The following is a 13,079-nucleotide window of genomic DNA, read 5'->3' as shown; positions in this document are numbered from 1 at the left end:
CCCAGTTAGTTAGACACTAGCTTCTACACCACGTATACACAGCAGTGTTGTGGAGCCCCCTCCCAGGGGTCCCCTGAGTGACCCCTTTTCAGTAATTAAGCTCTGGCTCTCCTGTTAGGAGTAGGAGGGAAACCAGGCCTGTCATCTCAGACATCTGCAGGTTTTTAGACAAGGTCTCATGTAGCCCAGGCCTTTGAAAGCATTAAATAACTGAGGATGATCTCGATCTTCCGAGCCTCCTGCCTCCCCCCTCTACAGGCTAGGATTACAGGCGTGCTTCATTAATTTGGTTCTGGGCATTGAACTCGGGGTTTCCTGCATGCCGTCCTCTGATACATGCATTTTACACACACACACACACACACACACACACACACACACACACACACACGCATTTTACATATAAATGCATATAAGACATCAAGGGATCAGCTGTGCCCCAGGCCACTCCCACTCTCCTTCAGCGCAAGCTCGCACCTGCAGCTAGCTGTCTAGTTCATGAAGATGGGCAAGGATGGCCAAGGCTGGGCAGGGCTGAGCACTGTAGAACTGGCCTGGGATTACCTGCCTAAGGAGCTCCCTGTCACTTTCCATGATGGACTGTGCATGGTGCTGCCCACATCAGAAAATGCTTCCAGCCCATGGGGCTTGAAGCAGCAGTTTGCTCCTTTTGGTGGGATTCATTCCCAGCTTCAGGAGATCACAGGGACTCGAAAGCCTGGGTCACCTCTGCACACGCAAGCCTCCCACAAGCCAGCCTTCTGCTACTGGTAGGCAAGTGTAGAGACGGAGGCAGCCTCTGGAACCTGGAAGTCTTCGAGTCACAATATTGCCACGCCCTGGCTGTGGGGCCATGGATGAGGTCTTCTGCCTCTCAGACTTGACCTCCTGGTCTATAAATAGGGTTGGACCTGTGGTTCACTGGAGGACAGGGTAGCCTCCTACAGCGACTAGCCCCAGAGTGAAGCACCTACTTTACCTAGGACAGCAGTAAAGCTAGGGTGTGGTTCAGTGGTACTGCCTGGCACGTCCAAGGCCCTGTGATCAACAGATCTGATCAACGATGGTAATGAGTATCTTGCTCCGACAGAGGACTCCAGAACCCTAAAGGGGCTCTGCCCTTTGACCTCTAGTGATGCCTTCATTTAACATTCTGCCTTCAAAGGTTAAGAGCAAGCTGGTCTGTCTAACCCTTCACTAAGGACTTCCTGCCCCAATATGTCCTCTAATGTCCCACATCTGGAGGGCTGCTTTCTTCCCCAAGAAATCATAGGGTAAATGGGAGCTGAATTCTCCCCTCCCTCCAGTAATGACAATTCTTGAGGCTACAGCCCAGAAAGGGATCATACTCAGCAGCAGGTAAAGCCCAGCCAAATGCAGGACTCTCAAAACCCTGAAACAGAGACTATGCTAGCTCTCTCTCCCGGTTTGAGGATGGGAGGTGCCGAGGTCAAGGCCCAATAGAGCAATGACACTGAGATGCATGATATAGTGTGCAAGGGTAATGGAGATACATTGGCCAAAGGACAGCATCAGCACCAAAGTCAGGGAGAAGGATGAACAGATCTCCTCTAATGCTTAAAGATACAATGTAGCAAGCGAATGGCCTCATTAGGGGCACGTAAACATTCAGTCTCTCTTAAAACTGGAAGCCACATGACAAGAGGATCCATCAAAAGCGGCTTCTCAATGTATGAGAAAAGGAACCCTATACACTACAAGTAGGACTTTAAATGTGTGCATCCATCATGGAAATCAGTATGAAGGTCTCCACAAAATTATGTATGAGCCTGCTACACCAGTCTTAGGTATACGGCCCAAAGCAGCTAAATCAGCTTAGGGCAGAGACGCGCTTCAGACCCACACTTACTGTGGTACAATTCACACCAGTGACGTGCAATCAGTCTGGTGCTCATCAACAGACAAATGGAGAATGGAGGTGTGGTACGTACACACAATTGGGTGTTATCTAGCCACACAAGGAATGAAGAGTGTGTCCTCTCCAGCAGAGATCATCTGGCTAAGCCAGACTCAGAAAGGCAAACATGGTGTGTTTCCTCTCATCTGCAGAATCTACAGTTGAAAAAAAAATAAAGAGTAGGAAGTAGAAGGGGAACTACATGAGGAGAAGAAGGTCAGTGTTGGGCAGGACAAACATGGTTTTACCATCATAGTGCACAGTGCGCACATAAAAACATAAGAAGGAAGCTTATTCTTCTCTATAATGTACATACACTACGGGGCTGGAGAGACGGTTCTGTGGTTAATTACACTTGCTGTTCTTTCAGAGGACCAGGGTACAGTCCCCAGTATCCGCATTGGGCAGTCACAACCCCCTGTAACTCATAACCCCAGGAAATCCGATGCCCTCTTCTGGCCTCCATAGGTACTGCATGCACATGCCCATACACACAGACATCTACATATACTTATAAATTATACCTTTTAAACACATACGCTAATAATTATTTTAAACCTTTCAGAAAAAAATTAACACATTACCTACCTCCCCCTGGCCCAACAGGACAGAAGATACAGAAGACATAGACTCAGGTACAGGTTTGCGAGCATTTGCCTTCACTGAGGTTTTCCTGGGAACCTGACAGGGTTCTACTTTGCTTCACTGACTTCGCCCATGAATTCACTTCCTGTGCTGGCCCACACCCTGTGCTGCTAGGTGGAGCTGTGGATCTGAACACCTCTGATATCCTGCACATCTCTGGGACTAGAACGGAGAATGCAGGAGAGACGTGGCAAGGCAAACAATCAGGTTCTCAAGATGGCGACGGGACAACGTCGGGTGCAGAGCGGAGGCCAGCTGATGTTCACACGCTATCCGGAGAGCACCAGTGTGGACCAGTGCAAGGCCTCCATGGTTGATAAAGAGTGGGGGAGGAGGGGTCTTAGCACTCCAGGCTACAGAACTCAAGGCAGGACCATTCTGCCCCTGTACAGGATGAGGCCAAAGCTGGTCTGCCCAAGGTCAAGGAGAACTGTCTATCCCAGAGCCAGTAGGCCAGGCACGGAACACTGAGCAGAGACAGGCAGGCTCCTCACCGTGCAATGTAATTGACCAGAGTCCCTCAAAACCTGCTTCTTCACCTGGTGCTGTTACCCCAGCATAGCTATGTCCTGTCCAGAGGAACAGATTTTTGCTTGATCTCCACTGGACGGATCTTATAACCACCTCTACCCTGCAATCCCAGTCCTGGGCCTCAAGGCTCTTCTCCTCTCCTGTCACTACGTCTTCTGCTTCAAGGTCTCTCCAAAGAAATTAGTATCGTACAAGCATAGCTCAAGGTTGTGCTTCCATATGAGGTATTCACGTATGACCTCGAAGGCCTCTGATCTTATTCTCCCTCCTCCCCTTCCTCCTCCCCTCCCACTTTCCCAACAGTGCCTCTGCTTTCACCCTGCACACAGGCAGACAGGCAGATGGGCAGGTTTATCTAGACTCCACATGAGGGCAAACTCGGGGCACCTGGCTGCTTTCCAGTCACATGAAGATCCCCAGTGCCATCCATTCTCCTGCAAATGACTTCATGAATGACTGACAGTCTGCTGCGGACATACAGCACATTTCTTCTCTCCATTCATCCATCGACAGGCATCTAAGCTGCTTCCAAAGCCTGGCAGCCCCAGCTCTTAGCATGTGTGCGCTTTCGAGCTCTGTCTAGGGCAATGCGGTCGTGGAGCCCTGTCCAGCTGCTCCAGCCAGGCCCAGGTTGGATTGCCAGTGGCAGATGCTGACTTCCATCCAGCTCTGACTTGGAGAGCATGGCAAGGCCTTGATGGATGGGGATGATAAAGAGTGGGGTGGGATTAGAACCTGGAGCCGTGACAGCATCCAGGGATGGAACAGAGTGGCCTCTTGTGTGCCAGGCAGTAGCCACGGTATTGGAGGACTTTGCTCACTCGGACCGTGTAGCTCTGAGATGTGCGCCCAACTCTGCTTAGCCACTGTCGGCAGTGGAGGTTGAAAGAGCCCCTCTCATCAGCGTGGACAAGGGTCGGATTCACAGCCTCGGGAGGACACAGACACATCCACCCACACTACCCAACACTGGCTGGGTGACCAGGCTGGAAGGCTGATTTAAGTCAGGGCACTCCCCAATTCCTGTACGTACACGCACTAGCCATTCACAACCTGGGGCTCTCCTTACAAATAGACCCCTCAACACACAAAGGCCCAGGCCGGACCCACCGCACTTTTGACTGGAGCGGGGTACCATTTGCAGGCAGGTCGCTTCTCAGAGACATCCTTTCGGAGGAACCTCATGGGTCAGCATAACCCAGGTTGCTTATGCCTCAGTGCCACTTCAGCTACGCACCTCATCCGCGTACTGGACATCGTCCACTGCGTACTTCTCCTTGAAATGCTCCTTGGAATGGATCCTGAAAAGAAAGCACAACGAAACCATGGTCAGGGCCTGGCAATGCCCCAGCCTGGTCACCTTCTGCCTACCAAATCCAAGCCATGAAGCTCTGGTCCATCCCTGATACAGTGTGATGACCCAGCACCAAGCATATACACCCAGCAGTTGATGAAAGGGTGTCAAAGCCGCTGAACTACGCCTGCCACCCTGGGACCTCTGATTCAGTCCACTACGCCCCTGGTTGCGGGCAGCAAACAGTGGGAGAATACGGTCCCTGCTTCCATTCGTTCCCTCCCCCGCACTGACCCTCTAGGCAGTCAGCCTGTGTGCCTCGCCTTTAGGGGCACGGAGTAAGTGACTTCCCAGCTGTACCTCTTTAAAGGAAGGTTAATACGTGAACGCTTTAAAGAAGTCAATATCAGTATTTCTCAATGTGAGGAGAAGAATTTAAGCTTAGTCATCAACTCTAAAACAATTAGCCAAGGAGAAAGCATGGAGTAGATGAGGTGAGACAGCCCTCGCCTGACTGTGGATGCTTTCCCTGGATTCAGCAGGCTGCAGTGCCACCCCAGATGAGTCAACGCTGGTGGGGGCAGTGGGCTCCCATATGGAAGAACAGTCACCACATGGGGGGGGGTGAGGTCACTGTCAAGTGCCACATCCAGTGACATATATATATATATATATATATATATATATATGCATGCCATGGGCACTACTTACCGCACACCTGGAAAGTAAGGGGACAGACCCACCCCTTCCCGTCCTACTGTTGTCTCACGGCAGGTGCACCATCCCACAGGTCTCAGTACCGGACAACAGGTGGTCTTTATATCTACCAGGGCCATGAGGGATGTGTGGGAATTCATCTGGGGATGGAACCAGGAGGTCCTCAGAGCTCCAAGGCCCATGTGTCATAGCACAGCACTGCTTGGGAACTGCAGTCCACAGCTCTCTGGCCCAGTATCAATCTCTTTCTCCCCAAACAGGTAAAGCTTGTTATCAGAGGTTCAGACTAGAGAACCAGGGGATAGTGGAGGGTAATGGAACCAGCAGAGAGAGAGAGAGAGAGAGAGAGAGAGAGAGAGAGAGAGAGAGAGTCACAGTCCAGGTAGAAACCCCACTTTAGTCTGAGAAACGCTGATCTCACTGTGGTTTCATGGAATGCTCTCTGCCCCCCGACCCACCTCCCTTTGACCTCTGAAAAACTCACTGGGCATCAAGGTCTTGCCATTAAATTAAATTTGCACAATTCAGTCACATTAGCTTCCGCCATGAGACAGGGCTCAAAAGTTAACCGGCCAAGATCTGACACCTCTTAGCAAAAGGCCTCAAGAGCTGAGGCAGGAAGTGTCACTTCAACTGGATCCTGGGAGTCCCAGGTGCAGACTGGGAAAGCGAGGGGCAGGGAGACCATCAAGACAGCTGCTAGCTGTCACTTGCTCTCCAGCTGTGCCAGCACAGCCCCGCCCTACCTCCAGCCCCAGTCACTTTGTCAACACGGGTTGTGACAGGCATGAAAAGCAAACTCCCTACAGATTCAGAAGCACAAAGATCTGATTCAGCCTCCAGGGCTCTGCACAGGGGTCAGGCCAGCCACTAAAGTGGGGGCCCTAACCTTTTCATATCCACTGCCATAGGGTACCTGAAGCCTCTTTCCAAAAAAAGTGTCCTTTAGAAGAAGCCGCTAGGAAACATCTGCCTGTCCTCTTCTGGAGTCTTACAAGTTAGGATTTATCAGAGACTTGCCAGGCCAGAGAAGACAGGTGAAATCTGGAAGCAGTGATCCCCAGGCTTGATCCTATGAAGCCAAGGGAAGTGGCAGCAAAAAGGAGGTGATAGCAGTGAGCTGCGAACACTGGGTGTCCCTCCTGCATGCTCACCTCCAAACTCCCACATGGTGCTTATCCAACTCACGTTTACATCAGTACGAAGACATGCCTTGCCGGGCAACGTAAGAAAGGAACTATTCACTTCTCGGGGTTCTTGGTTTCAGAGGCTCAGTGTAGGGTTGCTTGGCTCCACTAAGCCTGAGTGAATGGGGGAGGCAGGGCGCTATGGTGGAGGCCATGTACAGCAAAGGCTGTTCCATTTGCAGTGGATGGGCAGCTGACAGCGGAGATGAGGGGCCTGAGACGAGATGGCACCCCGGAGGACACATCCAGTGATCCATTTCCTCTGAAGTCTTCCTTCCTAACAGCACCATCAGGTAGGAAAACCAAGCATTCAATACATGACCTTACGGAGGACAACCGACATTCAAACTGTCTCTGGATGGCAAGGTGGAGCAAAGGGAGGCCTTTGCCCAGCACTTGCTCTCCTCACAGAGGCAGATGCCACAGTCTAGACTGAGTGCAAACTGGGTCTTAATGCACCTCCCATGCGTCGTCTTGCCAGAAATAACCGCCAAGGTATAAAATACGAAGAGCTGTGGGCATTTTGTCGGGTACTCTGCACATTACATTCTTAGAAAGGGCAGAGATAATTAAGTTTGAACATTACTTGCTTTTTTTTTTTTGTGTTTGTGAGTTAATTACAGTAAAATCATTTAGACGTTACCTGGAGGGACGTATATGCCAGGCGGCAAGATCAAACCAGCCATGGAACTCTTGGCAGCCACAACTTAGTGGAGCTGATGGGAAAAGGAGTAACATGTCTCCTGGCGGGGAGGGTCACTGGGAATCTCTGGATGCACTGGGGTGGCGGGGGTGCTGATAGGGTACACAGTGGCTTCTTAGAGGATCTACATCCTGCTGGCATGTGGTGAGGAGCAGGCACAGCTCATGCCTGGCCCCATCACATGGGAGATCCAGATGGAAAGAACCAGACTAAAGGGACAAATCGGGAGAGGAGCTGAGCTCACTTGGATACTCCTCGTTCCAGTGCACGGTGCGGTTCCGGCAGAAGACAGAGGTTGTCTCCCTTGACAGGATACCCACCCTGTACCCGGGATTTGTGCTCTGCCAGCAGCTGGGCCCAAGCACAAGCCCAGAGTCAGAGTGAGTGATGCTTGGTCACAGTACCATGGGCCCCAAAGCCCTGTGTAAGCCCTTGGGTGAGAAGGAGCCATTAAATTAATGCCACATGATGCAGACATGATGGAACCCTCCAGAAAATGGAATTTTAAAGGGCAGGTCTTAGTGGCTAGCTGACCACCTGTGTGTGGCTAATGAATAAGTAAAAAAGGCCAAATGACAGCAACCGCCATCCGTTTCCAGCGCCGGGCGCCTGCCTTCAGCTCCAAACAATGTGGCTGCCTTTTATTCTGCTACTGGCACAACACAGTGCGTGCAGAGCCCAAGTCAGCAACCATGTCAAGATGTCATTAAGTTGTCAAAGAGGGAGGTAGCCCTCTGCAAATCAGAGTAGTGTCTGAGCCCGCAGACCGCTCCTATGTGTGAGCTGGGGCCGCTACAGTGCAGCCTCTGAGATGATCTCCACACAGGAAAGCCAGGCAGAGGACAGCCACACTGCGAGGTTCAGTGATTGAGACAAACCTGCCCATGCACCCATGAAAGCTAGGGGCTCTGGCTAATCCCTAGAGCTGGGAGTCAGGTGCAGGCGCTTAGGAGGAGCCATAAAGAACCCATTAGCTCCTCCTCCAGACCGCTTCCCTCAAAGAGCCCATCCTTCCTCCTGATGACAGCAGGAGTCACAGTCCTGCCCCAGACGCTCAGGAAGCCCTCCCTCCTTGTGACTCAAGGGGGGGATGGGGCAGTGCCATGCAAGAGACCACCTCCCCCATACCATATCTCATGTCACAAACAGCCCACATAAAACCAAGTGCAATGGCACACGCCATGACTCCAGTATTCAGGAAGCTGAGAGAGAAGGATCTCGGATACACGGTCATCGCAAGCTACATTGCAAGAGCCTGTCTCAAACATCGCAAATCACCCCATGTGCACTCTTCCACCAGACAGACATTCCTGGGTAGTCTGGGGCCAGACAGGTCCTAGAGAGGCCAATCACCACCTCCCTGCAAACCTAGGCCAGGCACACTATCCGTCCTTTCGGTTTGGTCAGGGACAGAAAGGAATGTAAAGGATCCCCTATCCATACCCCAAGCTGCCTACTTTCCATGTCCCTGAAGCTACTTGGTACGGTATGTCACAGAAGAAACTTCCAGATGCCCAGGCCAGGGCCACGGTCAGCTAATTTTCTTCTGGAGAGACTCCAAACACATCAGATGCTCCCACCCTCCTGCTTCGGTAAGAGTGTAGGGTGAGGCACAGGCCTGCCCTGAGCTTCCCATCTCCTCCCCCAGAATCTGTGACCCTGACGGCAAGTCTGTGCCCACAGCTGTGGATCCTACAACAGACCTCAGGTTCCCTGAGTGACTTTGGATTGTAGAACCTGCCAGATGGATTTTCAAAAGCCATCAGATAGAGACTCCAAAGGAAGCTGAGGAGCTTAAGGTCAAATGTTCAGTCTGGTGGGTTTTGATTGCAAAGGCCAGGTAATCCCATCAGCCTTGCTCCCGGTGCCCTATTGATTACCGCAGCGTCTGGAAGCAGCCGTGCACATCAGATCTGGCTGCTTCCCAGCTCAAGCCCAGACAACTGGCCCCTTTGTCACCTGCCCGTTCCAACCAGGCCTTCCCTCCCAAACACTCAGCTGCAGAGAGACAGTGAGTCAGCCCAGAGCACAGAAAGGAAAGGTCTGCTGGGGAAACTGTCTCGGCTGTGATGTCAGTCTCCCTTGAGACCACAGCTGCTGGGCCTGACCTGCACAGCACACACAGCCTCGAACACCAGGGGGACCAACCCTGCAGACACGAATCTACCCTCAAGGTTACTCGAGGCTCTCTTCTGCACCAGACAATGAGCTGCCTCAGCAAAGCAGGGCCAGACTAAAAGAGTGCTTTAATAGTCTCAGGCCAGCTGTGGAGTTCCTGTATTCTTGAAGACTATAAGTGCATGAGAAAAGCAGACTGCTAACAGCTGATACCTGACCAATCAAGGTCCTGGGCTCTAAGCCCTTCAGTCAAGGGCAATTAATCCCCAGGATGTAACTGTAGAAGACACGGGGAGTTTTTGAGGGTTCAGCAACTGGGGTAGAGTCCCTTAGCCAAGCACAGTCCTCCAGTGGACCAGCTGCAGATGTCTGCTGTCAGCTCCCAGACAGCATCAGTCCTTTCTTGCCAGAGCCAGTTCTTTATAAGGAAATATCTAGGTGAACAGATCAGTGGTAGAGTGCTTGCCTAGGTTATGCAACCCCAGCAAAATACACACACACACACACACACACACACACACACACACCCCTCTCTGCATACATACAATTACCCAAATAATTCTGTTGGCGGGGCACGGTAATGGCCACCTGCAATCCCAGCACTTGGGGAGGAGACAGGTAGATATGAGTCTGAGGCCAGCCTAGGCTACATAGTGACATTTTATCTCAAGAGGGAGGAGGAGAGGGACAGGGACAGGGACAGGGAGAGGGAAAGGGAGAGGGAGAGGGAGGAGGGAAGAAGTGAGCACAAGCTGGAGCCAGCTGACCCGGACCTGGACCTCCACTGTCCATCCCTACAGCTCACAGTTGAAAGCATCTGCCAGCTTCTGAGCTGTCTCTCATCTCAGCAAGTTCGGTCTGAGTGAGGAGGCAGGGACAAGGGGATGTTGAAAGAACAGTGTCTTAGGTCGTATTTCTATTGCTGTGAAAAGACACCAAGACCACAGCAACTCTTTTTTTTTTTTTTTTTTATTAACTTGAGTATTTCTTATTTACATTTCGAGTGTTATTCCCTTTCCGGTTTCCGGGCAAACATCCCCCTAGTCCCTCCCCCTCCCCTTCTTTATGTGTGTTCCCCTCCCCATCCTCCCCCCATTGCCGCCCTCCCCCCAACAATCTAGTTCACTGGGGGTTCAGTCTTAGCAGGACCCAGGGCTTCCCCTTCCACTGGTGCTCTTACTAGGATATTCAATGCTACCTATGAGGTCAGAGTCCAGGGTCAGTCCATGTATAGTCTTTAGGTAGTGGCTTAGTCCCTGGAAGCTCTGGTTGCTTGAGATTGTTGTACATATGGGGTCTCGAGCCCCTTCAAGCTCTTCCAGTTCTTTCTCTGATTCCTTCAACGGGGGTCCTATTCTCAGTCCAGTGGTTTGCTGCTGGCATTCGCCTCTGTATTTGCTGTATTCTGGCTGTGTCTCTCAGGAGCGATCTACATCCGGCTCCTGTCGGCCTGCACTTCTTTGCTTCATCCATCTTGTCTAATTGGGTGGCTGTATATCTATGGGCCACATGTGGGGCAGGCTCTGAATGGGTGTTGCTTCTGTGTCTGTTTTAATCTTTGCCTCTCTATTCCCTGCCAAGGGTATTCTTGTTCCCCTTTTATAAATTTATTTTTTTAAGATTTTATTTTATGTATATGAGTACACTGTAGCTGCCTTCAGACACACCAGAAGAGGGCATCAGATCTCATTACAGATGGTTGTGAGCCACCATGTGGTTGCTAGGATTTGAACTCAGGACCTCAGGAAGAGCAGTTGGTGCTCTTAACCACTGAGCCATCTCTCCAGCCCCCTCTTGTTCCCCTTTTAAAGAAAGAGTGAAGCATTCACATTTTGATCATCCGTCTTGAGTTTCATTTGTTCTAGGCATCTAGGGTAATTCAAGCATTTGGGCTAATAGCCACTTATCAATGAATGCATACCATGTGTGTTTCTCTGTGATTGGGTTACCTCACTCAGGATGATATTTTCCAGTTCCAACCATTTGCCTACAAATTTCATAAAGTCATTGTTTTTGATAGCTGAGTAAGATTCCATTGTGTAGATGTACCACATTTTCTGTATCCATTCCTCTGTTGAAGGGCATATGGGTTCTGTCCAGCTTCTGGCTATTATAAATAAGGCTGCTATGAACAAGGTGGAGCATGTCTCTTTGTTGTATGTTGGGGCAACTTTTGGGTATATGCCCAAGAGAGGTATAGCTGGATCCTCGGGCAGTTGAATGTCCAATTTTCTGAGGAACCTCCAGACTGATTTCCGGAATGGTTGTACCAGTATGCAATCCCACCAACAATGGAGGAGTGTTCCTCTTTCTCCACATCCTCGCCAGCATTTGCTGTCATTTGAGTTTTTGATCTTAGCCATTCTCACTGGTGTGAGGTGAAATCTCAGGGTTATTTTGATTTGCATTTCCCTTATGACTAAAGATGTTGAACATTTCTTTTTTTTTTTTTTTTTTGTTCTTTTTTTCGGAGCTGGGGACCGAACCCAGGGCCTCGCGCTTGCTAGGCAAACGCTCTACCACTGTGCTAAATCCCCAACCCTGAACATTTCTTTAGGTGTATCTCAGCCATTTGGCATTCCTCAGCTGTGAATTCTTTGTTTAGCTCTGAACCCCATTTTTTAATAGGGTTATTTGTCTCCCTGCGGTCTAACTTCTTGAGTTCTTTGTATATTTTGGATATAAGGCCTCTATCTGTTGTAGGATTGGTAAAGATCTTTTCCCAATCTGTTGGTTGCTGTTTTGTCCTAACCACAATGTCCTTTGCCTTACAGAAGCTTTGCAGTTTTATGAGATCCCATTTGTCGATTCTTGATCTTAGAGCATAAGCCATTGGTGTTTTGTTCAGGAAATTTTTTCCAGTGCCCATGTGTTCCAGATGCTTCCCTAGTTTTTCTTCTATTAGTTTGAGTGTATCTGGTTTCATGTGGAGGTCTTTGATTCACTTGGACTTAAGCATTGTACAGGGTGATAAGCATGGATCGATCTGCATTCTTCTACATGTTGACCTCCAGTTGAACCAGCACCATTTGCTGAAAATGCTGTCTTTTTTCCATTTGATGGTTTTGGCTCCTTTGGCAAAAATCAAGTGCCCATAGGTGTGTGGGTTCATTTCTGGGTCTTCAATTCTGTTCCATTGGTCTATCTGTCTGTCTCTGTACCAATACCATGCAGTTTTTATAACTATTGCTCTGTAATACTGCTTGAGTTCAGGGATAGTGATTCCCCCTGAAGTCCTTTTATTGTTGAGGATAGTTTTAGCTATCCTGGGTTTTTGTTATTCCAGATGAATTTGCAAATTGTTCTGTCTAACTCTTTGAAGAATTGGATTGGTATTTTGATGGGGATTGCATTGAATCTGTAGAACGCTTTTGGTAAAATGGCCATTTTTACTATATTAATCCTGCCAATCCATGAGCATGGGAGATCTTTCCATCTTCTGAGGTCGTCTTCAATTTCTTTCTTCAGAGTCTTGAAATTCTTATTGTACAGATCTTTTACTTGCTTGGTTAAAGTCACACCGAGGTACTTTATATTATTTGGGTCTATTATGAAGGGTGTCGTTTCCCTAATTTCTTTCTCGGCTTGTTTCTCTTTTGTGTAGAGGAAGGCTACTGATTTATTTGAGTTAATTTTATACCCAGCCACTTTGCTGAAGTTGTTTATTAGCTTTAGTAGTTCTCTGGTGGAACTTTTGGGATCACTTAAATATACTATCATATCATCTGCAAATAGTGATATTTTGACCTCTTCTTTTCCGATCTGTATCCCCTTGACCTCCTTTTGTTGTCTGATTGCTCTGGCTAGAACTTCAAGCACTATATTGAATAAGAAGGAAGAGAGTGGGCAGCCTTGTCTAGTCCCTGATTTTAGTGGGATTGCTTCAAGTTTCTCTCCATTTAGTTTAATGTTAGCAACTGGTTTGCTGTATATGCTTTTACTATGTTTAGGTATTGGCCTTGAATT

The 13,079-nt window shown here is 49.4% G+C and overlaps 1 protein-coding gene across 1 annotated transcript in view; it reads right to left on the bottom strand.

Annotated features, from left to right (window-relative positions):
* Pepd (peptidase D) overlaps positions 1–13,079 on the bottom strand; it is a 144,574-nt gene that overhangs the window by 112,251 nt on the left and 19,244 nt on the right. The window contains exon 4 of the mRNA NM_001009641.2: positions 4,332–4,395. Coding sequence (NP_001009641.1) covers positions 4,332–4,395 — 64 coding nt within the window. The remainder of the gene's footprint in view (positions 1–4,331; positions 4,396–13,079) is intronic.

The sequence above is a fragment of the Rattus norvegicus genome, chromosome 1 (assembly GCF_036323735.1).
Source record: "Rattus norvegicus strain BN/NHsdMcwi chromosome 1, GRCr8, whole genome shotgun sequence".
NCBI lineage: Eukaryota > Metazoa > Chordata > Mammalia > Rodentia > Muridae > Rattus > Rattus norvegicus.
This window is presented reverse-complemented; position numbering and strand designations above follow the sequence as displayed.